Source organism: Triturus cristatus, chromosome 8 (assembly GCF_964204655.1).
Source record: "Triturus cristatus chromosome 8, aTriCri1.1, whole genome shotgun sequence".
NCBI classification, from domain to species: Eukaryota; Metazoa; Chordata; class Amphibia; order Caudata; family Salamandridae; genus Triturus; species Triturus cristatus.
Genome location: NC_140591.1, coordinates 1,006,041,109 through 1,006,067,996, shown reverse-complemented (window position 1 = coordinate 1,006,067,996; position 26,888 = coordinate 1,006,041,109). Strand labels below are relative to the sequence as shown.

The window sequence follows — 26,888 nt, the reverse complement described above, 5'->3', positions numbered from 1 at the left end:
ACCTGTGCCAACTAGAGACCCCCAAGTCTAACAGGATGCATAGGTTGCGATAAGGAGTTCAGTGTGCAAAGGGGAAGGCACAGGGCAGAAGGCGGGTGCACATTTTCTTTGAATTCACAAAAGGTGGAATGGAGTGTACATTTCCTCAGCCCACACAAAACAGGTACAGAATGAGCAGCAGCAATGCATGGAACCCCTACATAGGACAGGCACCACATGGACAGCAGCAGTCAATGATTCCCTTTCAATCAACTATACAGAGAGGTATTTATGGGTGCCTGTAAATGTGTCATGTGAATGCATGTGTATTGTCACTATATATAGATGCCTTTATGCCTAATTATACGATGAACTTCGCACATGGAAGGCTGGAACTCTAGCTTGCTCTGTGTACATGTGCACATATCCCTCGGTCAGGGGCGGCTCCTCCGCTAAGGTGAAGGAGCGTCGCCCCACTGCTCTTTGAGCAGGAAAAATAAAAGGATTATAACGTTGTTATTATCCTTTTATTTTTTGCAGGTTTGGGGCTTTGTTAGGGCGGGGTGGGGCTGGTGGCCCAGGGGAAGGAGTGGTTTGCACACTCCAAGTGTGCATGACTGCTTGGCCATCCGTCTCTGGCTGGCCAAACAGTCATGCGCACTTTGCCTGTTCCCCAACAAGCTGCATTATACAGCCTGGTGGGGAACATGCCCAGGCCCCCAGTCCCATCTGAGAGCCGATCCAGGGCGCTCATACCAATCACACTATTGCGTTGCAGCGTTGAGATTGGATATGGGGAGCCTGGGTGCTTCATGGTTCCGGGACTCACCGGAGAAGCGGAGGTGAGACGCGGCCGGCAGAAGATGTAAGGGTTTTTATTCTTACTTTTGCCTGTGATTAACATTACTCCAGCCCCACCAGATTAACAGTTGTTTCACTGCCATGTGACTACTCCAGACATACTGCCCTATCAGAGGTGTATCTCACATGTAACCGCTCTGCTCCAACAATATTGGACAGCACATTGGTGCATCTGACACATGCAGGGAGAGCAGCTCCTCGTGCCATCTCCTCCTGCGACAGTTCTCCTGTCCAGCTCAGCCGCAGTCCACTACCCTCGACTGCCTGTCTAACTGCTGCCCTCTGTTTGTGTCCCCTCTGCTCGTTTCTTTCTCTGTTTTGCCTTTTTGGCTTGTTTTTCTGCCCTCTGTTTTGCATTTTTCTACCCTCTGTTTTGCCTTTCCTGCTCATTTTTTTGTGCTCTGTTTTGCTATTTTTCTGCTAGTTTTTCTAACCTCTGGCCTTTTCTGCTCTTTTTTCTGCCCTCTTTTTGCCCTCTTCTGCTCTGCTTGTTCTGCCCTGTTTTTTGCCATTTCTGCTCGTTTCTTTGCCCTTTGGTTTGCCGTTTTCTGCTCATATTTTCTCTCCTCCGGCCTTTTCCTCAAGACCTGGTTTTTCTTTTGACTGAGACCTCGCACCCCAGTGCCCAGATACCCCCAGGGGTGACAGTGCTGCGTTCTACAAATGCTGATTGATTGCCTAACTTTGTCCTAGCCCTACAGGCTTATCAGAGTCACGATCGACATGTGACTGTCTCTGACTCAGCCTATTGACTTTTTCTTTCTTGGCACACTCCCGCAGACAGCAGACTTCCTCCTATCACTATTTGGCTCCTGAGCTATCATATGATTCTCAAGCACTCTTGAGGCTGGCATATTAAGGATAGTAAATCCTTTTAGAATGGTAATCCAAGATTATATTCCATAGTTCTGAAAGATGCCAAGTATCCTTTATGCCTGTTTTAAATGGAATCAAATAGTTGATTTTATACTGGACATTCTCAGCTCAAGCAATGACATAATAGATTCGTGAAAATAATGTTCTCATCCCAGCAAACAAAAAAATACAGATGCACCAGGCAGCATCAGTGCATGCTGACCCCGCTCGACATTCCCTTCCCATCAACACACAAACATCTACCCTAAAGATATCAGTAGTGCTGGCTTCTTTTACCCACAAAGAACAGATATAGTGCTGGCATTAGCAGTACAGGCTTGCCACGCCAACAGCAGGTACCACATGGGCATCAGCAATGGAAGTTTCTCTGTGACTGACTTTATCCCAGCTCTACCAGCCTTTCAGAAATGTGCCTGGTCTGCCATACTACCCTGTCAGAGCAGTACCTCACATTTGACTCACTCCGCCCGCGCCCTACTGGTGTATGCAAAGGTGAATCTGGCCCGTGCCTGGCTCGCCCATCATTCTTTCCTTTGGTTTTTGCTTTGTTCGCCATAAGTTGGCAGGGTATGCTCAGACGTGAGTCCCTTGCTCACTTTGCCACTGGATTCAAGCAAGCCTGGCTGAAGACGGCTGAAATGCCAGAAACCGGTCCTAGGAAGCTTGTTTCCGGTCCAGGGAAGACATGGCTTGGCAGTTCGGGCTGGACTGTTCCCATGAGGCACAGGGTCAGACTGATTTGCATATGGCCATGTCTGAACTGGGGTGGCAGAGTGGGCTAAAGAACGGTGGTGGATTAAACCCAGATCAGTTGACTGGGGGTGAGTGCTTGCAATGTTCAACACTCCGTCCATCATTTGCTTTGGTTTTTGCATTTTCAGAGTCTAGCCTGACAGTAAAATGAGGGTGTCATTTAGAAACTGGCAGACAGCCCACCAGGTCACCACGGTCACTGCTCCCCTGGCAGAGGGTAGCTCGACAAAATTAGAGCTTCCCACCAGGAAGGGGGGGTCTCTGTGCCTTAAGAGATGACCTTGAGGGGAGCCCTCAGCCATTGCAGTGGGCGTAGGACCATTGTGCGATTTCCCTAGCAGAAATCGCTCTGACTCGTAATATTGGGGTGTAAATAACACACGAACAGCTGGTTCAGAACCTTCAAATCACAGCCTTGTATACTAATGAGACATTGAGACATCCGGAAATGAGAAACCCCCCGTTTGCTACCCCTCACATGCATTGATGGGCAAATCAAAAGCTTTTTAGAACCCTCCCTGCTTTGCTTCAGGTTGATGAAGAGGTGGGTGGAATGATGCTCTGCATTTTTGGTCTCTGTGTACTGCAGCAGCATCAGAATTCTTCGGAGACCCTCTTGCGGCTGGTTGCTATGGTCCACACTCGCCTCTCAGCACCGCTTGGCACTGCCAGTGCACCACCACCGGAGCCCCGTTAGGTGCCCCCTGCGCCCTTGCCTTTTATCTGGCACGACAGTGGCTTTCGCTGGAGACACCTCCTGGTCTCGCCGCTCTTTGTTCTCTTCCGTTCGCTCCCACGAGGAGTGAGTGCCTCTCAGCATGGATAGCAAGCGCTGCTTCAGGAACCGTTTCACTGACTACCAAACGGGGAGCGCGCTGGGCAGAGGGCCGGCAGAGGTGGGGATACCTCTGGTCACGGACACCATCGAAAGCATCCTGCGGCAGCTGCCGGCTTACGGCGGCGACCCGGAGGGCGGCCTCTACAGCGGCCCGGCTGGGGTGGCCTACATGCTCTACCACGTTTCCGAGTGCCCGCTCTTCGCAGCCCAGAGGGAGAGCTACCTGAGCCGCGCGCGCAGCCTGCTGGAGCCCTGCCTGCGGCTCGCGGACTCCGAGCCCGACCGCCAGGCGCGCGCTGCCTTCCTGCTGGGCGGCGCCGGGGTCTACGCGGTGGCCGCGCTGGTCTACCGGGCCCTTGCCTTGCCCGACTTCGACGAGGCGCTCAGCAAGTTTCGCGACCTGTGGCGGGTGTGCGCCCAGCTCACCTTCCTGGACTGCGGCTCCGACGAGCTCTTCGTGGGCCGCAGCGGCTACCTGTGCGCGGCCATGGTGCTGAAGCACAAGCTGGGCATGGAGGTAGGGGAGAAAGAGGGCAGTTTATAGATCTTATTTACCTGCTGTCAGCCTGTAGCTTCAGATTGCCAGCATTCATTCATTCGTTCTTTCTTTCTTTTTCGATGCCGTTATTGCAGTATGTCTCTAGGGCTCTTCTTTCTTTCTTTCTTTCTTTCTTTCTTTCTTTCTTTCTTTCTTTCTTTCTTTCTTTCTTTCTCGATGCTGTTCTCGCAATATGTATCTTGGACTCTAGTTTCTTTATTTCTTTCCCCCTTTCTTTCTTCCTTTATTACAGTATGTCTCTTGGACTCTAATTTATTTCTTGCTTTCTTTTTTTTCTTTTCCCTTCATTTTACAACTGTCCATGCCTTCCAAGATCCACCTGTTCAAGGATCTGGGGTCATATGTATAAACACATTTTCCCATTGACACAGAATGGGCAAAACCCTTTTATATATATGGCGCTTGGTGTCCACTGTATGTCAGCCCCGTGTCTGCTAATTTGCTCCTCGTAAAACCCTGCTCAATCGACCTCGATTGCATTATTTGCGTCCTTTCAGTTGTTTGTTATACTCTACCATAACTGAAATTGTATTTTAATAAGGAGTGTTTGTTTGGTGGCTCCATCATGCCTAGGTTTAACAAATGGTTGTGCTTTTTCAGATTTTGACTGTACTCACTTTCATGACACAAGAAATGGGGCAGTACTGGCACTGTGGTAAACAATACTCATCCCAGAACTTAAGCGTTAAATTGGTGTACGGAGTGAGAGTGAAAAAAAAAAATTAAAATATAACAGCTTCTTATTCTGATTCTTGTAAAGTATGTAAGATGTCCCAGGCATTTTTTAGCCTTGTCACTTTATAAATAATCAATAATTGAGGAGGGTGGGTTTTATTGAGAATGACGTTCAAAAGCTTTTTAAAGTTTTACTAAAGCAGTTCCCATACTATCTGTTATAAAAAAAACAATTGGTCCCGTCTGGTTAATGCAACCCTGAGTTTTTGAAGGAATGGTCTCCTCCATTGTGAAGGGAGAGAAGAAAAAACAGTTAAAGAAGAAATACACCTCACCAGGGAACACAGTACCTGATTCCAAGATGCTCCAGACTGATGAGCCCCAATCAGGGCGAAACTGGTCTTGGGTTGCTTGTGTTCTGGTCCAGGGATGACCTGGCCTGGCAGTTTGGGCTGGACTTTTCCCGTTGGAACATGGTCAAGACTGATTTGCATATGGCAGGGTCCAAACTGGAGTAGCATGGGGTGCAAAACAACAATGTACTGGCCAGCCTAATTACCAGTGGTTGAAAATAATTCAGTCATTCCATCCACCACTTTTTTATTATACTTTGGTTTGTTTCCACTTCATTTTTAGCCCCTATACTGAGTAAAGCACATACAATGTTAAGGAAAAAGAATGTAAGCTCAAGGCTCATTCTAATTGTGGTCTCCCTTTACAGCAATGCCTATGGTAAGTGAAGAAAGACTTCTGACTTGATTGCCACCTTTCCTTACTGTCTTTGAAACGATCAATGTAAATATTACAATGCAGTGTCTATGTCCATTAAATCCTTGACATATGTGGCACAATCACAAACATCTAACATTACCATTCTTTACTTATGTGCTGGTTTACCTCTCTAGCTCTCTAGTATGAACATATGTAACACTACAGTGCAGTCTGCTTGCTTGAACTGTTTCAGAGATACTCACTTTAGCATACTTAGTTTTGGAAATAAACGAAAATGAGACATTTAAAGGGATTTCATGTTTTTCCTATGGTGATGTTTTTGCTACACGTTGTTTTTGGCATAGCTGGGATGAACTAGCCCGCTCAGCTAAGTACGACCTTTTGTTGACTGTTTCTGAAACATTTGTTTCCTGTGCTTTCTATACCCAAGAGGCATGAATGATACTGTACAATAAAACACTTTTATTCTGACAGAGTGAAATAATATCCCCTCACTTCTGCCATATTAATTACTCTACAGTCAGCCAGAGAAGCCTTCTCACAAGAAACAGTCGCTGTACTTGCTAACTGCTTTTCATTCAGTCTCTAAACGGGCTAATTTACACCTGAGCATAAATTGCAGAAACAGGTGCAAATGAATTGTAACTTATGTTTTGTATTTTATGTATTTTGTGATTTGAGTACAGATAGCACTTGCTCGTATTTTTTTTTAACACTATGCTTTACCATCAGCTGCAGGTTAGCAATAGACCTGCAGAAAAAAAGTTGCACACACCTATAAATTAACATTTTTAGGCTGAAACACTAAATTTGGAGGTAAATCCCAGTGCACACTCAATGTGTGCCCTATCATTTTATCCCCTGATTTAGGACTACATTTTGTTTTTTAAAGATCCATGACTGGGAGATAAATGTTTATAGAAAAAAATCCCACATAGATCCCTTTCTGGCCACTGTTTAGATGCGATAAGGGCAATGAGCATGTGTTGACCCCAGTCTTGAATGAATTGAAGATGTGATTGACAGTGGTGGTTTTGGTGTTTGTAAGGTCAAAAGTGAAAAGAATCATGGCCATTTTCTCTTTCTAACCAACCAGATTGTTTTCTAGTGCAGGAGACTTGCGCCTTGAGTCCCCCAACAGACACACGTCAGTGCCTTGTGTGGTGGGGGGCTACTTTCTAGGGCACGGAAGCTCAGGGACCTTGTGATTCATCAGAAACAATCAGTCCTCCAACTTAACGAATCAGCAGGCCATCAGGAGAGGAATTTCGGTATTTACCACCCTCCCACGTTCTCTAGGCAGTCTTAGGTTGACCGTTTGAACACTGAAAGTTTAGGTCTGGTTCAGTTGGGGCTTTCTGGGTGTAGTGATGGTGGCAGTTCAGTAGTCTAAGCATCTGTCCGCCCAGTGTGCGCACGGCCACCTCTGAGTTTCGTATAGCCCATATCCATATGGGTTCAGTGATTCTCCTGTCCTCCTACCCATATTCTGCCAGATAATTTCCATAACGCATTGGCAGTTGCCATAACTAAGGTCCAGTGGCAGCTGTGAAGACTTTCTGGGCTCCTTGGATCGGATTGGAGGTTGTGGACAGTGGTGGCTCCTTCGCTAAGGCAGTGGGGCGTCGCCCCACTGCTCTCGGAAGAGTGTAAAAGGAAAAATAAAATGATAATAACAGCCAGTATTATTTTATTTTGAGTAACTTGTAGTCAGTTTAGGGTGGGGTGGGGCTCCCGTGACGCCAGAGGGAGGAAGAATGGTTACTGCACCTTAAGTGCGCATGACGGTTTGGCCGGCCAAACCTTCATGTGCACTTAGTATGCTCTCCACCAGGCTGTAATGCACCGCCTAGGTCAAGAACATGCACAGGCCATCAGTCCCCATCTGAGAATGAACCACGGCGCTCAGACCAATCACAACACTCCTGTCATGGTGACAGCAGCGTCCTGATTGGCTTAAGGGAGCCTGGGTGCTGCGGGGAGCCAGGAGAACAGCGAGGACGAAGAAGAAACTGCGCTGGTGGCCTGCGACAAGCAGGTTAAGTCTTTTTTTTTTCTAAATCCCCTGCTCCCTGCACAACCCTCACCCTACCCGCCACTGTTCCCTACCAGCCGCCACTGGTGTGGAGTCTTTGGTCTGTAGACTGAAGAAGGCATTTTTGTTTGTAACTACCCTCAGAAGGTTATCCTCTGCTCTAATCTACTAAGCTTTTTGCTAGATCTCCTTAAGCAGCTTTTCTATTTCAGGGCTTTCAAGAGAGGAGTAGTGGTCTCTAAATGCACTAGCCTGTTCAGATAAAAGCTTTTTTTATGTTAGAAAAAATTTCTATTTTACACAAAAAATTAGGAAGATTGCACGCTTGCCATGTGCAGAGTCTGCTGCTGTGCTTGTTGAATTTAGCACAAGAGAATTGTGTGCTGGAGCAAAGTCAACTGTGAAACTGACGATCACAATGAGGCCCGATTTAGCAACACTTACTGTATGCACCGCGAGGACAAGGAACCCTCTCTTCTTCAGTAGAGGTTACCTGTATTAGTTATTGCGTTTCGAAATAATGCATGTAAAACCAATCAGAGACTGTGCAGCTATAATTGAATAACACCGTTTTTAGGTCTCGCCTGAGCCAGAGCGCATGCGCTGCACTGCGAGGCTTCTAGTAAGGACTTTGAACTGGGACCACAAGCTCGTTCGTGTGCTTTTTTTTTTGCACACATGCTATTGGCTTTTGCATGCGTTTTTCTAAGAAAGACAGCACGCAATGGGCCAAAGGCGGGTGCATGTCCCGCCTTCTCTCTCCCCTGGCCTAGGGAACTCGGGAGCGAGCAGCAGCGCGGCTAGATGCCATATGCATTACTGACATTCCTTTGCGGCCTCGTTTGTTGTCTTTATTGTGGATCTCGCCAGTCCTCAGATTTAGGGAACAGTCCAAACCAGCTGTGAGAAACTGAAAACGAAAGTATTCATACAGCAGTTCAGAATCTCCTGATGCAATGCATGCATGACAACTTCTGTTCTTCCTTCAATTGTATAGCTCCTACTTAAATTGACCAGTTTACGGCGTTGCCTGCTTTTGCTCCCTGTAAGTATTCCGTTTGACACTTTGTATTTCACAAGCGTTTAGTCCTAGCGCTGGTCAAACTAAGTGGTCATCGTGAATGCTTCATCCCAATTGCGTGTTTAAAATTCATGGATGCCATTGCAAGACAGACCCCCCACCCCTTTCCTAGTGCCCCAGTACTATCAGTAATTTGTTGCCCAGCAGACTTTCTAGACGTTCAGGCGTGCGGGTGTGGTTTGTATTGTTTTACTTAGCCAAAACCTCCCCTCCCGCTTTTGTTTACTTCTCCATAAGTTATTTCTTTAACAGTGTGTCAAGGGATGAACTTCAAACTAGTTAAACTGCACAGCAGCAGAATGCCGCTAAGTTCCAATGCCCTTTCAGAACCTCCTTGCTAGGTATTTAGTATTCCATCGCAGGTAAGTCCTAAGGAGGAAAGGGGTTGGGGACAGAAGAGAATGCTCCAAAACTCTGCCGGTTCTGCTTCGTCTTCTTCTTCGTCTTACTGCCTATAAACATTTACATTTGTCAGCTATTATTGTTAACCTTAAACTTACTTTTATTTTTAGCATTAGACTACTTATCTTACCAGGGAGTAGTTTTGGGCTTGCTTCTCTTCTTACTTCTCATTTGTTTTATTTATGAAGTATCATGAGAAGCCTTCACTCAGTTCTCTTGCTTTTCTTTTACAGGTCCATCTGCTTCTGTTAGGGACGAACTGAAGTGATGCCTTGTACTGGGGGTTCTGGAGTTAACTATGTTCAGGTCTTCTGTCTTAACCTGTATGTACTGTGTCACCAGTCTTTAGAGTTTTAATTCTTTAAGAGAGAATTCCTTTTTAAACTCCTATTACTATTCTTCTGGTCATTTACTGAGAAACGCGGCATGTAGGAAGATCGTGCTCGGGTTTAATTTATTTCGCCCTTGGTGATTAACGCGGCACGAAAAAGAATCGTGCACATGTTTCATTTATTGAGCCATTAATGTTTAAACGCGGCACGTAGAAGAATTGTGCCCGCGTTTATTTTATTTTGCCTCTCTCAACTCTTGAACTCTGGATTCACGCCTTAAAACACTCAAACAGATGTGGCGTGTTGAAAGGTCATGCCCGCGTCTGGCTGACTCTGAGGCTGCTGACAAGCGGCAGAACCGAAGACTTAGTAAATGCTCCTGGAGATAACAATAGCTTTTCCACGGAACATTATCTTTTAGACTTCGCTATTTATCTTTGTCTAAACCAGGGGCACTCATAGTACAGCGGCCCAGCAAGCCTTTCTTGGCGGCCCGCGGACCTTGCAGACATCGTACCCAGACATGCCAACCCTCTCCATTCAGACGGGAGACTGCCGATTTCAAGGCTAGTCTCCCGCCTCCCGATTCCTGCAAGCAAAAACCCGATTCTTCAGGGGGTTTCAGCTGACAGGGCTTGTATTCTGTAGAGTGCTAATTTTTCCAGCAATAATCAGAGTGGCGATGCAGGGGCTCTAGAAAGGGTGAAAAAGCAAAACATAGCCTCATCAACAAGAAAATGGTCTTTTAAAGACCTGTGAAGTACTCGGGGCGGCTATGTGTGTACCTAGAAGCTGTTTCAGCCCACCGGGCTGCCACACGGGGGGGTGGGGGTTGTATGCACTGCCAGCAACCTGCCAGGCCAGTGCACAACACTTGCATCACCCTCACTCTGCCTGCCACTGCGCTCAATGCTTCTGAAAGGTAAAGAAAAAAAACGTGCATTTTGCGTTTCAAATGTCGGATTCTGCAGCAGCACACCTCCAATGCCCATACATGACAGTAACCCGATTCAAGGCCCCATTCTCCCGATTTTTTTTCAGAGAGGGAGGGAGAGAGAGGGAGGGAGGGAGAGAGAGAGGGAGGGAGGGAGACGGAGGAGGGAGGGAGATGGAGGACAGAGGGAGAGGGAGGGAGAGGGAGGGAGACGGAGGACGGAGGGAGACGGAGAGAGACGGAGCGGGAAGGAGAGGGAGAGAGGGTGGGAGAGAGAGAGGGAGGGAGGGAGACGGAGGAGGGAGGGAGATGGAGGAGGGAGAGAGGGGGAGGGAGAGAGAGAGGGGGAGAGAGGGGGAGAGAGAGGGAGGGAGACAGAGAGGGAGGGAGACAGAGATGGAGGGAGACAGAGAGGGAGAGAGATGTAGGACAGAGGGAGAGGGAAGGAGACGGAGGACGGAGGGAGACGGAGGACGGAGGGAGACGGAGAGAGACGGAGAGGGAAGGAGAGGGAGGGAGCGAGAGAGGGAGGGAGGGAGATGGAGGAGGGAGGGAGGCAGACGGAGGAGGGAGGGAGACGGCGGTGGGAGGGAGACCGAGGAGGGAGGGAGGGAGATGGAGGAGGGAGAGAGGGGGAGAGAGGGAGGGAGACAGGGAGGGAGAGAGGGGGGAGAGAGAGGGAGGGAGACAGGGAGGGAGGGAGGGAGACAGAGAGGGAGGGAGACAGAGAGGGAGGGAGAGAGAGGGAGGGAGGGAGATGGAGGAGGGAGGGAGACAGAGGACAGAGGGAGAGGGAGGGAGACGGAGGACGGAGGGAGACGGAGGACAGAGGGAGACGGAGAGAGACTGAGAGGGAAGGAGAGGGAGAGAGGGAGGGAGGGAGAGAGAGAGGGAGGGAGGGAGGGAGACGGAGGAGGGAGGGAGGGAGACGGAGGAGGGAGGGAGACGGAGGAGGGAGGGAGACGGAGGACAGAGGGAGAGGGAGGCAGACGGAGGATGGAGGGAGACGGAGAGAGACGGTGAGGGAGAGAGGGAGGGAGAGGGCGAGAGGGGGAGGGGGACAGAGAGGGACGGAGACAGAGGGAGACAGATGTTTTGAAAGGTTTTTTTTTTACTCTAGCTCCGCTCTCCACTGATCCCTCCCCCACTGACTCCACCCCTACCAGTGCGGCCCTCGGCCACTAACCACACTGTAATTTTGGCCCCCGACAGAAAGTTTGTGAGTACCCCTGGTCTAAACGCTTGCAGAGTGCTTTCTAGTTTACTGAGAATGCTCAAGAACTACCTCTCACTGAAATTTAAATATTAAGAGCTAGTTTGGTAACACTAACCTTAGTTCTGTGAATAAATGGTGTTTCGACAAAACTAACACCGTTATTTCCGCAACTACTCTGACTAACTTCCACGACGCTTGAGAAACAGGTGCTCTTCCAGTAAATTCTTCAGTGAAGTGCACAGTGGAGTGTTGAAGCGCACTTCACCAGACTGTCATTACCAAAGAGCAGACTGCTAAATAGCTGTTTGCTGTTGCAGTGTCAGAATGTTGGCAGCCATGTTGGAGTTTCTGCGGTGCCAACTAGCCCTCCAATTTAAGGGATTAACTGCCATTTGGTGAGTTTGTAGAGGGAAAATAGTAGCCACAGTTGAGATAAAAGGAGGAAACCTCCCGTGAGTCCTGACACAGCGTTGCACTTTTCACAAGCCTACAGTCTACTTTTTTTCCTTGCTCTGTACCCCAGCGCTTTGAGACGCACATTTCCTGGCTTCTGTCCCAGTCCCTAAAGCAGCAACAGCCAAACTTTCACGACTTTTCTTCCACCGCAGTGTCCATGCTTTTTTCAGCACCAGCCCTCCGAGGCTCTTCCGCCTCCTTCCCCCCACTCGTAAGGTCCTACTGCGTCCTAGTCTCACACTTAAGCTCTGTAGGAAGATTAACGCTTTCAGCAAATAACTCAGACTCTGCTTTATTAGAAGCCTCTTCTTCCATCTGCAGTAACCAAATGCAATAAGTATATTTTAAAATGTTAATAAAATCGATGTATTTATTTTTCCATTCAATACTGCTTGTTTTGCGCTACCATACAATTACAAATAAAGGCCATTTAAAGCTCATATTGTCCACTTCACATCCTGTGTCACTTGCAGGAATGTTTGTTTTAGAAGTAGTGATTTTACTTTAGAGGTACCTTACAGGCAGTTTGAATTCCCATGCATAACGTTTCGCTATGTCAGTTTACCCTAGTCTGTTGTGCTACTCTTTTGTCAGTGTTTTGGACCACGGCAAGCCTTAGGACGAAGCACATATGTTAATATATTGTTCTAGCACTGATTATTTTACCATGTGGACCTTTTCTGTTGGGAAATGTAAACCTTTTAGTAAACGTCACTCCTCCCCCGCCTGTTTAAGTGGGAGGCCCGCACTACGCTGGTTAATGCTAGGATCGTAAGTGGTTTGCTTAATTCCCAGTGAAGGCTGCTCCTAATTCAGTGAGACAAGGTGCAAAATACTGAATCAGAGTAGGATTCCAGGAAAGGCACGCCTGCCCACTTCAGCCTAATCTGGGATCAAGCTGTGAGAGCCGCTGCAATCACGTGCCTCTGCTCCATGGGGGGCACTGACCTATCCAGATAAAATAGGGGCTGTCATGCTGACCACGTAAAGGACTCCTGCAAATCCTATGTCAAGGAAAGCCTGAAATTAAGGGGCATGATACCGCCAGATCTGTACTGAGTCAAAGGGAAATTTTGTCAAAGGACTAATAGCTTGTTTTATGTAGTGTTTCCTATCACAGTTGTTTCTTAAGTGCTGTACATAAGCGATTAGTATCACCCATTTTTGCTAGGCTAGTACATTTGGGGTAAGGTTACCATATGTCTCTGTGTCTCCAAGGACATAATGTTCCACTCTTGGGAATTTGTTCAGCAAACAAATGCATTCTGGTACTGCTTGTTTGATTCTCTGGAATTAATTGGACTAAATTACAATACTACCGGGTCAGAGAAAAAAAAAAAGCCGGCACTCTAGTAGTGTCTCCTTGGTGGCCTAGTTACTCATCTTGTACCCCGTGATCTGGCAAAAGTAAGACATGGCTGATAAGTGTCAGACTGCCCTGTCTTCTCAGCCTCCAGAGGCACAGACCTGTCTGGTATTGTCTAGTGCTCCTAAGGTCATTGCTTCCCCGGTCAAACCTTGCACGGCCCTTCACAGGCAGCCTCACACAGGGCTTATAATTATAAAGCCAAGTCTTGTCTGACTCTACCTTTCCGTCCTTTCAGAGGCACAGGCTGCTTTAGAATTGGTTCAGTGTTACAATGGCTAGTCATCGCTCTCCTATCTCTCCGTTCCCTGTCCAGCATGTTCACTGCTCCTGGATACACCCGGCTCCGGTTTGCTACACCCATGCTTCAGGCGGACACTGATGTCCCATTAGAATGGTCCTCTGTAATACTATATTTGTAAATGATGACAACACAGGGTGCACCAGAATATAACCAGTAGCTTTGGGAGCAGCTTCATGCTTTTTACCAGTGTTTTCCGCCACCACCATGTAACTCTACCTTTCACTAACTCTTTTTCACTTTCCACCTCATACTCTCTCTGTTCACTCTACCTCTCACTTATATATGCACATAACTCTATCTCTAGATACCATCTCACTCTCCCTTTCTATCACTTTCACACTCACACTATCTCTTACATAAGTAAAACACATTTCCATTACAATGCCAAAAATGTGGGACCTGTTGCATTGCAAATGCTTGTTGTTGGTAGCTTGACATGGAGAGTAAAATGTAAGTTGTGTGTGACCACCATGTTTCTCTCACCTTGCATGAGCATAACTTGTAACACATACTTTTGATTGTTCAAAGTGAGCCACAAGCTCATTGCATGCTTCATGCTTTCTCCAGAAGTTAGTTGATTATCAGACTGTTTTCATTCAATTATTTTAGGCTTTGTTACGCATTGGGGAGTCTGATAATGTGCTGCTTGGCTAAACACTTACAAAGTCTCAAAGGCGAGACCTATTGGCTCTGTCAATGCTTGTTGTCCTGACCTGCCACTTTATATTATGAAGGGTTCCTTGCATGGATCAGTGCGTGCTTTTAAGTCTGTTTTTAAAGACCTGTCCGCAAAAATACTCTAGAATACAAGTTGAAGCCACACGCGCCCATTTTCTATGTGACTAAATGTGAAATTAAGTTCTTTTTGGGTGTACCAGCATTAGTCCTGGGGCCAGATGTCCGACGGAATTTTGCCTGCGCAAATTAGTTTTAGACCTGTTTGCGCATGCAAAAAACCTGTGGGCCATGTACTTACCCTATTTTTCGAGTCACAAATAATGTGCGACTCGCAAAATAGTGTTTAGCGACTCGCTATTAGGAAGGGGCGTTCCCTTCCTAATAGCGACCCCCACAAGCCATGTCAGAATGTTTTGAGACCGCAATTGCGGTCGCTAAACACTAGCAGTTTACCACCCTCTTCAAGAGGGTGGTAAAGCACTTGGGGACCCCGTCCCCTTTGGGAATGTATGCGCACATTTGTTTTAATGGCTGGCAGTGGTCTCAGGGACCATTACCTGCCCTTAAAAAATGAAACAAAAACGTTTCATTTTTTTTTTAAATGCATCCCGCTTTCCTATAAGGAAAATGGGTTACATTTTTTAAAAAAAGCTGCCTTATTTAAAAGCAGTCTCAGACATGGAGGTCCGCGGACCTCAACAGGCCACCATCCCTGGGAGTGCCCGCCGTTCCCAATTTGGTCAGAAATTGTGACAGCCTCATTAATATTCATGAGGCATGCAATTTGCGACCCCATTGGGAATAGCTAACAGTGTCTACTCTCAGACACCGTTGTACATTGGAATTGCGACTCGCAAATTGCTAGTCGCAATTTGTCACAATTTGCGAGTCGCAATTTCCAGTGGTTGTACATCTGGCCCCTGGTCACTTAGGATACATGCCTCTTCCAAGCCCACAATGTGTCAGTGCCCATATTGTAGGCATATGGAAACATGTCAGGCAGCTGTTATTTTGAATTTATTTTACGTTTTACTTGCTGCAAACCATAAACTCCAGTTTTAGTGGCTAGGGGCCAGATGTACAAATATTCACATTTGCGAGTCACAAATTGCTTCAAACTGCGACTCGCAATTTGCGACTCGCAAATGTGAGTGTACAACAGTGTCTCAGGGCGGTACAATCTAGATAACCCAGATTTTAAATGTATATGGTATCTGATAAGTAGTCATATTCATGGAAGCAAGTGAAATTGGTTACTGTGAAGCTAACTACAACTACTCGTACTTACAGGTAGAAACAGAGGTAAATACAGCTCTGGTGCTTTAGGGTGGACAAAGTGGCTATGGGTGGAGGGGTCAGGGATGGACAGAAGATGCAGTATTTCTGTAATGTCATATAGTTGTCCTAGGAATGGGGAAAAGAGCATTGGCTGCGTGGGGTTGGACCCATCCCATGAAATTTTAACCCCAACGAGGTGAGGGGGTTTAATTATTTTTAGAGAAAAGCGAAGGTTCGGTGTCAGGATGGGGCAGGTTTAAAGAACTGTTGTTATTCCGCAAGTTGGATCAGTCATAGTCTGCTATAGCCACAATACCGTGTGCTGCAGATTCCCTGATTTGAATATCGGGAGACTGGGTCATTGTCAACGGCCCTGTATCTCTTGATATTTCATAACACGACGCAGTTTCGTGAAGCGTGATGAGTCCTGTGCAATTGCTTTTAGGGCTCCTATAAAAGGGCCTTGAGTACTCTATGGCACTTAGCTCCTCCATCTTGTGAGTTGCAGCCTACCTGTGCACCAGATTGCAGTGAGCAGAGTCCAGGAAGTGGTAAGGAGGCAGACTAGTGCTGTCTCTTCCCCAAAACAAAAGTTTAAAAAAAAATGATTTTGCCTTTCTGTGATTACTGTCGTTGCCTGTGGTTGTTACAGTTTAAAATTGTAGTTTTAACCTGCCTGTGATTGCATATTTTATCACCTGTTTAGTGTTTTAAACTTGTGGTTTTTCCTGCCCTTGATTGCTTCCATTTAACGTGTTGATTTGTGGTATTTGCAGTCCAAACTCTGTAGTTTTTCCCTCTCATTCCTGGTGACTATTCAGTTTTCCCTCGAAATTTCTCCTTTGCTCTGTGCTAAGACCTGTATGTTAAAACAGTGCACCCCCAGCCACCATTTTGTGTTCACAAGCCATTGAAACCAGCCCACCTGCCTCCCCCCACCCTAGCAACAGGGATATTCTACATCGGTGGGTGCTTCTGTGAGCTGGTAAAACTGTGTTTATTAGGGACTGTACACTTCGTTTTTTGGCCCGGAGAGGGAGTCAAGTTTTATTCAAACAGTATTGTTAGATTTCAAGTTAGTGAGGCCATTACCTGCAGAAGTCCAAAGTGTGGATTGAGCCTGTCTGTCTCCTAGGAGATTCTGAACGGGAGAAGCAGCTTCCAACTCCCTGGCCAGCAAACCTTGTCTGAGGTTGCTATGGTCTGCTAGTGGTTGGTACATGTATACACTGATTGGTGGTTGTATCTGATGTTTCTATTGGATTAGGGTTAGTGTCCTCATTGGTTGGGTATTTGAGGCTTCTGATTGGTTTCTTTGTCTGTGATTCAATCAATGTAGGGTTGGGACTAGGGCTAGGGTTAGACCTTTAATTGGAAGTAGCGATTAGGGCTTCTAGTGTGATTGGTTGCTGGACTTTTTGTGGGACTAAGAGTAGGGTTAGGCTTTCTATTGGAAGCAGAGACTAGGGCTTCCTGTGCCATTGGTTGCTTTGACTTGGGTTGGGACTACTGGTAGGGCTAGGGCCTCTATTGGACGTAGAGATCAGGGTTTTTGAACTGATTGGGTGCTTGGACTAGGGATAAGATTGGCTGTAAGGTCCTAGTCTCCTATTGGTTCTAGATTTTAGGGCTAGTGTTGTGATTGGATAGTGTTGGGGCTAGGGTTCCCATTGGCTGAAGTGGTCACCTGATTACTAGGGCTATAAAAGGCCAGGGTTAGGGCGTCTCAGCTAAGGGCAGAGAGTACAAGGGCTGTTGCCAGTTTGAGCCGGACCAGGACCGTTGCCCATATTCCCATTTAGCAATACCCAGCCCACACCATCCACATCCACAGAGCAACACACTTACACCAAATGTATACCACGCACAACCCTATGCACAGATTAATGTACCAGCATGCACTACAAACCCAACCAAACCACATCTATACACCCTACTATCCCAACTACCACACATATCCACCATCACCTACAAACAGTACACAACTCTATCCTATACCACTAACAAAACCACTCATCACTAACACAACACCAATAAACATTATACATAACTACATCCCATCCAGACACGCTCCCTGCTGTAATTACACCTAACAGACTACCTTTTGTCATGAACAAACATAGAATCATCTTTCCATCATTTCTCCAACAAACACCCTCCTCTCCCTTCTACCATAATAACGCTAACGCACAACACACACAGTGCACACCACTACACTTTTTAACTCTTGCAACATACCAGTCTAAGCAAACACTCTTACCTCTACTTCATTCCCTCCTATACATTCTACTCATAAACACATCACCATCCCCTCTACCGTACAACCTCCTCTCATAAACAATACTATACAACCAAATCCATTGCATGAAACATATACATCAGCACCCCTTTTCACTACTCCTCAAAAACAAAACATATCACACACACCAGCACAACAAGATCATCAAAACACAATACCTCATAATACTTAGCATCACAAAATACAAACATTCACCCACCTTTCAAACCACACAAAGGAACAAACTCCAATGCCAAGCTTTCTCTCTTCCACCACACCTAACACAGATACAGCAACTCTCTTCTAACCGCCTCTCATCCATTGGACAATTTAGAACCTTATTACATGACCCACATGCTGCACCACCTCCCCTGACTCATGCACCTTTTGCCTTAAACACATGCAACAAATATAAGCAACATGCCACACCTCACAATTTCACTTCCCCATGTCTACTTCACAACAATGTTACACCACAAAAACAACACAGCACTCCAACTAACTCTCAAACACCATCTCCATCACATACACACGCAGACCCATCAAAATGCCTTCTTAGCATGCTAATGCCAGCACTAAAAACACACCTGCTACAAACCCACACAATACTGATCACTCTTCTACAAAACAAAGTCCCACTATCACCAAAGGCCACTCTCTAAACTGTCTACTAATAAATACTCGATCCCTCTCTAAAAACAAGCATCACATCTACGACCTTCTCACAGATGCAAAACCAGACATACTGTTCATAACCGAATCATGGTTGGGAGAGGATATGGCTCCAGTCCTGCATGAAGCCATTCCTCTAGGCTATCAAACAATAACCCACAATCGTATAGCCAAAAAAGGAGGTGGTCTAGCTGTTGTATTCAGGCAAACAATACATAGCACTAAAATTGACAACATCTCCATAAAGAATTGTGAGGCTCTTCTAACGAGATGCAATCCTACACCGTCTTCCACCTGTAACTTCCTGCTCCTTTACAGGCCTCCACCTAGCAAGGCAACATTCCCAGATGCACTTCTAGACACAGTTTCAAACCTGATAACAATACACTCCAACCTGTGCGTTCTGGGTGACTTCAACATTTGGTTTGACAAACCCAATATGACCCATCCAAAAACAATAATCACTGGCCTAGAGGCACTGATTTGCATCAGATTGTCCACAAACGGACACACACCGCTGGACATATCCTAGATGTAATTTTTGCTACTACTGAACTAGTTACCTTTCAAACTATAACTCCAGTCACATAGTCACACCACCACTTGCTTGCTTTCCAACATAAAACAACACTAAGCAACTCACCTAAAACTACCTTACATCCATCCACCTATCGGCCGTGGAACAAACTCAATTTGGAACACTTAGAAAGACAACTAACATTAAGTACAAATCTGGAAACAATAAATTCTGTTCAAAATCTATGTGAGTGGCTACAGGAAGCTTTTGACATTCTGATACCACTCAAAACCACACAACAGAACAAAAGAAAAAAAGTGCCTTGGAGAAACATTGAAATAAAAGACATAAAACAACAAATTGGAAAGCTGCAACGTACCTGGCTCAAAACAAACGCCAAACAAGACAAACTTCACCTACAGAAAATTAACAGATTATAAAAGTCGGCCATCAAAAAAGGTAAGAAAAGGTACTATTCAGACAGAATTCAAAACGCTAAATGTGCAAATAAAGAATTCTATAAAATACTCAATGAATTTCGCAAACCAAATTGCCTAGAAGGAAATCATCCTGTTACTCAAGATTTCACAGACAAATTGGCAAATCATTACACGGACAAAGCAGACACGTTGGACTCGTACTTAAAACAGAAACAAAGCACCAGCACTAACCCTTGTACAAAACAACAATCCAAGAATACTCTAACCAAGCCTCTCCGTTCCTTCCAACACATCTCACACGATAAATTTATGGACCTGGTCAAAGCAAGCAGGCCTGCCGGCAGCTCTTCTGACCCCTGTCCACCACAAACTTTCAAGACAATTCTTTTAACAACCTCTGCTGCCACTCCAGTAAGAAGAATCATCAACGATTCCTTCACTACCGGAATATTTCTAGAAGAACTAAAAAAATCACACATACGCCCTTTACTGAAGAAACAAACTTGGACCCGCTGAACCCTGACAACTACAGACCCATTACAAATGGACCTTTCCTGGGCAAACTGATAGAAAGAGCAGCGTTCGCCCAGATGTCACAATTCATTGAAGAGAATGACATACTTTCAGACTTCCAAACAGGATTCCGTCCGTCAAGAGGCACTGAATCTGCCCTCCTTGCCATCTGGGATGACCTGAAGAATACAGTTGACCGCAACGGGGTTGCTGCGCTACTCCTCTTGGACCTCTCAGCTGCCTTTGACACGGTTAATCATGACACTCTGAAACAAAGACTCTATGAAGCCGGCATAGAGGGAGCTGCTCTAGACTGGATCGCGTCCTACTTTCGAAACAGAACTAATGTCATCCAGACTCCACCTTTCTCGTCCAAACCGTACTCCACAAAAGCAGGGGTCCCTCAAGGTTCTATCATCTCGCCCATGGTTTTCAACATCTACATGAAGTCATTACCAGTACTGATCAATAAATTTCACCTCACGTGCTATAACTATGCAGATAACATGCAAATACTCCAACTGGAATGCCCAAAAGACATTGGAAAGTCACCAATTTTCAGCTGTCTCAGAGCCGTGGATCACTGGATGACTTGGAGCCATCTCAAATTGAATGCTTCAAAAACTGAAATACTCACGTGTGGTGCTTGGAAACATTACAACCCGCTTGCCGCATGGCCTAATGAACTGGGATCACCGCCTAAAGTATTGAAGGAATTAAGAAACCTCGGAATGACAATGGACTCCAAGCTGTCGATGAATACCCAAGTGGACAAACTAGCAAGATCAAGCTTTGTCACTATAAAAACGCTGCAACTAATTTTCCACACAAGTTCTAAGCTACCATCTCCCTTGTTCTGTCCAAACTCGATTATGCCAATAGCCTCTACCACGGATTATCTTTAACGACCATGAAAAGACTACAATGGATTCAGAACTCGGCTGCCAGACTACTCTTGCATATCAAACCACAAGACCACATCTTCCCTGCCTTGAAAGCCCTGAATTGGTGACCGGTTGCCAGAAGATCTACGTTCAAGCTGGTTTGTATCACCCACAAAGCAATACATGGAATGGGACCGCCCTTCATCAGGAGTAAAATCACCAAACACATTCAACAAAGAAACCTCCGCTCTAAAGGAGCATCTCACCTCAAAATCCCAAGATACAAGAAAAAACATATGGGTGGCACATCCTTCTCTGTTCAAGAAGCCAAACTATGGAGCTCTTTACCCCCCAACATAAGGTCCACTGACAACCACCTTATCTGCAGAAAACTACTCAAGAATTGGCTCTTCCCCACATAAACACCATACGCAAAGAGAAATTTACAGCATATCCCTCTGTATATAAGCATTTGTTTTCACTATAGATGTGTACCTATCTTTGTGTATTGCTTTGTATAAACATGTAAAATAATTATATTGTTGAGAGAAAAAAATAATAATAATACATAAATAAAAATCATCTTTGGTCTACATGTACATACTTCCATTGTACATCTATGTACCTTCCATGTACTTGGATCTGTGTATCTGTTACTTTTCTCCTGAAAAAGCATATCCAATGGACTACCCTATTTCTCATCCTGTGCATCTATCAAAATCTTTAATCTACATATACTTACCTCCTTTATTTATCTATATACTTTCAATGTACTTATGGATCTATATATTTATCACTTTCTTCTAATTTAGCATTTCCAATGCACTGCCCTATTTTTCAGCCTATACCTCTCTCAATATATCTTCTAGCCTAACCTTTTTGACTCATCTCAAACTTCTTTCTACTACTCTTTCCAATGCACTACCCTATCTCATCCTATACATCTATCAATATATCCTCTACATCCACTTTCTCATTTATCCCAAACCCCATACCACTACTATGATCCCCAAAATAACCCTTTCTAGACTCTCTCCTACTCTACCCCTCCTTGCATCATCTGACACCTCTTTTACTATACCGATACCCTAAAACAAACCTTTCTAAACTCCTCCCTCTGATTCCTCCCATCCAAAACTCCTTTTTACTCATCCAAAAGCCTCCTCATACTGCTAAGACCTAAAAAAAAACCTTCACTAATTTATCCCTCCACTATCCCTTTCAATCAAAATTAACAGACTAACATGTTCACTTCTCAAATTCCATAGTAAACTATACTAATCCACCACTAATACATTATGGGTTCCAGAGTAGCGTGCTACTCGCCAATAAAGCGTCTCTACACCCCATCAGGGTTACAAGCGCTATATAAATGCAAACCTTTTCCCTTTTCTACCCCTCCCCCACCCTTCTCAATCCAAATAACTGACTAACATATCCACCACTAAATTTACTTTCATGTTTCACCATACAAATTCAACACTAATCCTTATTGGTTCCAGAGTGGCGTGCTACTTGCGCTTCAAAACCCCATCAGGGGTAGCAAGCGCAAAATAAATACAAACCTCTTTCCCTCTTCTATCCCGCCACCTACCCTTCTCTACCCAAATAACTGAATAACATATCCACTACGCAAATTACTTAATATTTTACTATACTAATTTTCAACACTAATCCTTTATGGGTTCCGGAGTGGTGTGCTTCTCGCCAGAAAAGCGCTTCAACACCCATCAGGGGTAACAAGTGCTATATGAATGCAAACCTTTCTTCCCTTTTATCCCTCCGCTATCCTTCTCACTTCAAATAACTGACTAATATCCACCACTCAAATTACTTTCATATGTCACCATACTAATTCACCACTAATCAGTTATGGGCTTCCTGAATAGCGTGCTTCAACACCCCATCAAGGGTAACAAGCGCTATATAAATACAAACATTTTTTCCTCCTCTATCCTTCTGCTATCATTCCAAATCCAAATAACTGATTAACCTATCCACCACTTAAAATCTACTTGCATGTTTCACTACACTAATTCCACACTAATCCTCTATGGGTCCCGGAGTAGCATGCTACTCGCCGAAGAAGCGCTTTGACGCCTCGTCTGGGGTAGTAAGCGCTATATAAATGCAATTACAATACAATACAATACATGGAGAGGTAGAGTTAATCATGAGTGCTAGGAACGAGTGGATAGTGTGAGGGAGCTTCTAGTATTGGTGTTTCGAAGCCCATATATGTGGCATGTAAACAGCAGAAGAGGCGTGCCACTCACCTGAAGTCCTTGTCGCTGGATGTCATTTTCTCCAGCAGGTTGGAGATAAGGTATGAGGCGCTTGCCATGTTCCAACTGGGGGTGGGTACGGACAGGTAACTGGTTGGGGAAGCTGACACCAGAGGCTTGTACTTTTGATGTTGTGGACAGGATCTAGGTCATGAGTGAGTACTCCCTGTAGGGTGCTATCGGCAGGATTTTAGTTGGACAAGGGCCCGCGCGAGACCCAGACTTAAGATTTATTGGGAGCTCCTTGGTTTTCTGTGGTGAAATATGAGGATAGACAGAGTATCTAAAGAACATGGTTGAGATTCTCATTGCTTCTTTCGATGAACTGTGTTTAACATTGAAGGGAAACCCAGAATAAATATTAAGGATTTTATCTCTGAAGTAGATGGCCAGTCTATCGCTGAACTCTTGTGAAGGGTCAGTGAGGCCAGAAATCAATGGTTGAGATAGTTCTTTAACTACTTTCAAGAGTTCCTTAGAGGAATTTCCCGCCAGTCATATTTTTCTGTGTAGAAGGTAGATTTAGAGAGGCCGATAGCAAGTTTGTATTGGTGTAAAGAGCTCTGTGACCCACTTTATCAATGGGACCGCAGTGCAATTGCCATTTCCGCTCTTGTCCACGGCAGAACTGCTGACGTTTTTTAAGACTGTCTGTGAACCAAGCCACTGAAGGTTTGGAACTGGTGCAGAACTTAAATGTCAGTGGTGCAACAATATCAAGGGCAGCTCCAATTTAATTCTGAAAACCTTCAGCCGTGAGATCAGGCAGAGTACCCGCAGAAATGTGACCAGTGTCAATTGCCAGGTCAAGGCCTTGAGTTATGATTTCACTCCAGTTCATATCAAGAACTACCTTAGGTTAGATGATACCGACCCCCCCCCCCCCCCAACCACAGGAATCAAGAGGCAGCTAGCTTTAAAGGTGACAGCATAGTGATCCACCCAACTAAGCGGGGTGGCTGCATTAATCATCAGGGAGAGAGAAGTGGAAAAGTTGCCACCCAAAGCATGCCCACTATATGAGTGGGGGCTTTCACCACTTGAATAAAGCCAAACCTCAACATAGATTCTACTAAGGTTGAGGAATCCTTATTAGAGAGGTCTTCTAAATGAAATTTGAAGTCGCCAAGAATGGTGAAATTTTGATGGACCAAAATCTCCTCTATGGCTTGGAATGAGGACGATTAACTAGAAGTCTGGTAAGTACGGGGTTAGCTGTGAGTCTTAGTCAAATATAAGTCACCTCAGTGGCCTCTGAAGTATGCAACATAATTGATTCTAATATGCAATTTAATGAGTCCTTAAAAATAATTGTTGGGCTGTCATTTCTCCGGCCAAGAGAATCTTGCCGCAAAATGGCTTAGCCCAAGGGAATAGCCACTACCAGATCCACGCTCGAGTCTTCAGATGCCCAAGTTTCAGTAGCAAAAAAGGCAGTCAAGATGGAGAGAGATGATCAGCTTGTGAATTTCAATCCTGTGTTTACTGAGGAAATGCGCATATAATAACACACAAGTGAACTGAGGGTAGATAGTGGAGTCAATGTCCATACTTTTGAAATCCCCCTGAGTAAGAGAGGGTGTAGAGGCGTCTGCCGATTAAACTCAAAATTGCAGCAGGGGCAGCTAAAATATATTTAATTGGTTAAGTCAGACCTAGTGAAGCCTATATTCTTACCTAGATATCGGAGCTCTAGAAGCTGTGCCCAAGAGTAACTCACTAGAGTGGAGGGGGAATGTTCTGGGTTAAAACCAGAGCCTTCCCTGGCTCCTGGTGCCATCCAGGCACAGACGGGCTTGCCTTTGGTGTGTCTTCGTAACACCCGCTATGCACACATGGCCCTTAAATAGGCAGCTCTTAGTAAAGAGCAGAGCACCTGGACAGCTAACCTTCCCCAAAATGGTGGCCAAAAGTCAACCAGGAAGCAGGGCAGTGAAGGTAACTCTCTCCGCTCAATTGGCAGAGTGGCGGCGAGCCAGAGAGTGAAGCCCACAATAACTTATTTGTACAAAAGGTAACAGCTAGTTCAAAACACATCCCTGAAGTAAATGAAATCAGACTAAGGTAGAGTAATGAAGAAAACAATTTAGTCACTTGTCTGCGATCAGCCGTGCATCCACTCACACATGGTCCTTAAATAGGACCATCAGTAAAGAGCAATGTGCCTGGACTGCTAACCTTCCCCAAAATGGTGGCCAAAAGTTAACCAGTAAGTGGAACAGAACAGGAAACTCTCTGGTCAATTGGTAGAGACGCAGCAGACCAGAGAGTGAAGCCCACAGTAAATAAAGTGATCATGCAAAAGGTAACACCAAGTTAAAAACACACCCCATAACTAAATAAAAACAGACTAAGATAGATGCCTGCAATCGTAAAAATATTGTAAAACTATTTATAAAAATGTGTACAAATATTTATAAAAAAGAAGAAATATAAATAAAAGTAATGTTAAACATCATCATAAAAGTTTAGACATTAGAGAGAGGCACATATACAAATGACATTCTAAAATGTAAAAAATTACAGATGCACTACAATGAACATTAGAAATTTGAAATCAAATTGGGAGGTGTCATGAACATCTTATATTTATATCTGTCATTTTTTTTACACTGTGTTCACAAACCCTTAAAATAGCGCAGGTTTGGAGCTCCTTGAAAACGAATCCCAGCAAATGTTCTTAAATTCCATTTGAAAATGAGCATCTGAAAAATACCCAATATTTCTGAAAAAATTCTCCAGTTTAAGTCTTTGTGATATCTAAGATTGTTGTTGTAATTTTAAGGTGGGTAACTAATTTGTTCCAAAGTGAATGTTTGGGAATTGAGCTTGCAGTGTTTGATACTCATTGCCTGATAAGTAAGAATATATTTTTGGTTTGTTGCTGGAGAAGGTTGAAATTGGTGGTGTGTTTCTTGTGCGAAAGCTTATGGAACAAAGAAAGTTCACTTAAAGCTGTCAAAAAGATAAAGGTAATATGCAGTAACATGGCTGTTTGATATTCCTTGATTCTGTAGCAGCTTCCAGAAACATGCACAGAATCCATTATATATTGACCAACTATGACCTGCCTAACTGCCAGCATTATATCCCTAGGTAGTTCAGAAAGGTAAAGCTTTCAAGAAACAGAAGAGTTCCTAATGCTATATGTTGTTTTGGTCGGTAGGTGCCTGGGTCATTCCATCTCAAAGCGTTCACAGGAATTCAAGAGGAAAGAATGGTCAGAGTGCACTTAAGAACGTAAACAGTGTTTTAATGACAAAAAGTCTGACCGCAGAATACATCTTCCATGAGGTTCAATCAAATATAATTTTGTCCAGAATAGCTTCTAGTTCTAAACACTATCAGCCCCCCTTCCTCATAGCCCCATCACGAGCAACCCTCACCCAAATTGACCAGAAGGAAAAAACACCATGACTGCCCCAAGCAAAAGAAGCTATTCGGCCAAAGTGAATGGAGCACCAGGCCAATAGACCACCAGGGTGAGGCCTTCACAGATCACCCTGATCGGCATATTGTTGTATTTTGCACAGATTTATCAGGGTCCGTATTACAGAAAATGCCTTGAGGGTGCAACAGGTGGGTGCCGCTGCTTTGTGTGCCCCCCAGGACACTTTGGTATTGCAGATGGGCCCGCAGACGCTTGTGCGGCCCGTTCTGTAATACTGAGAGCCCTGGCACACGTAACACTAGTGCTATCATGAGATGGCGTTCCCTAATTTGCTTGCCCCATGCAAATGAGGGAATCACTTTTCCTCTCTGCCTGTGCCATATTACCGACGTGGGCGCAGAGGCAAACATTCCCTTAGGAGGAGCTCTGTCAGTGTGCCCACTGAGGGTAGCCCTCTGAAGCGATGAAAGGGGGTCCTGGAATATCCTACTGCAGTCAAGTGCACTCCCTCACTGCACCTGCCAGCAATGGGATCTGTAAACCCTTTTGAAAG

General features: G+C 45.1%; 1 protein-coding gene across 1 annotated transcript in view; it reads left to right on the top strand.

Moving 5' to 3' along the window:
* The first annotated feature begins 2,998 nt into the window (after positions 1–2,998).
* Positions 2,999–26,888, top strand: part of LANCL3 (LanC like family member 3) — a 322,352-nt gene continuing 298,462 nt past the window's right edge. Inside the window, exon 1 of the mRNA XM_085622574.1 lies at positions 2,999–3,824. Coding sequence (XP_085478700.1) covers positions 3,288–3,824 — 537 coding nt within the window. The 5' untranslated portion in view covers positions 2,999–3,287. The remainder of the gene's footprint in view (positions 3,825–26,888) is intronic.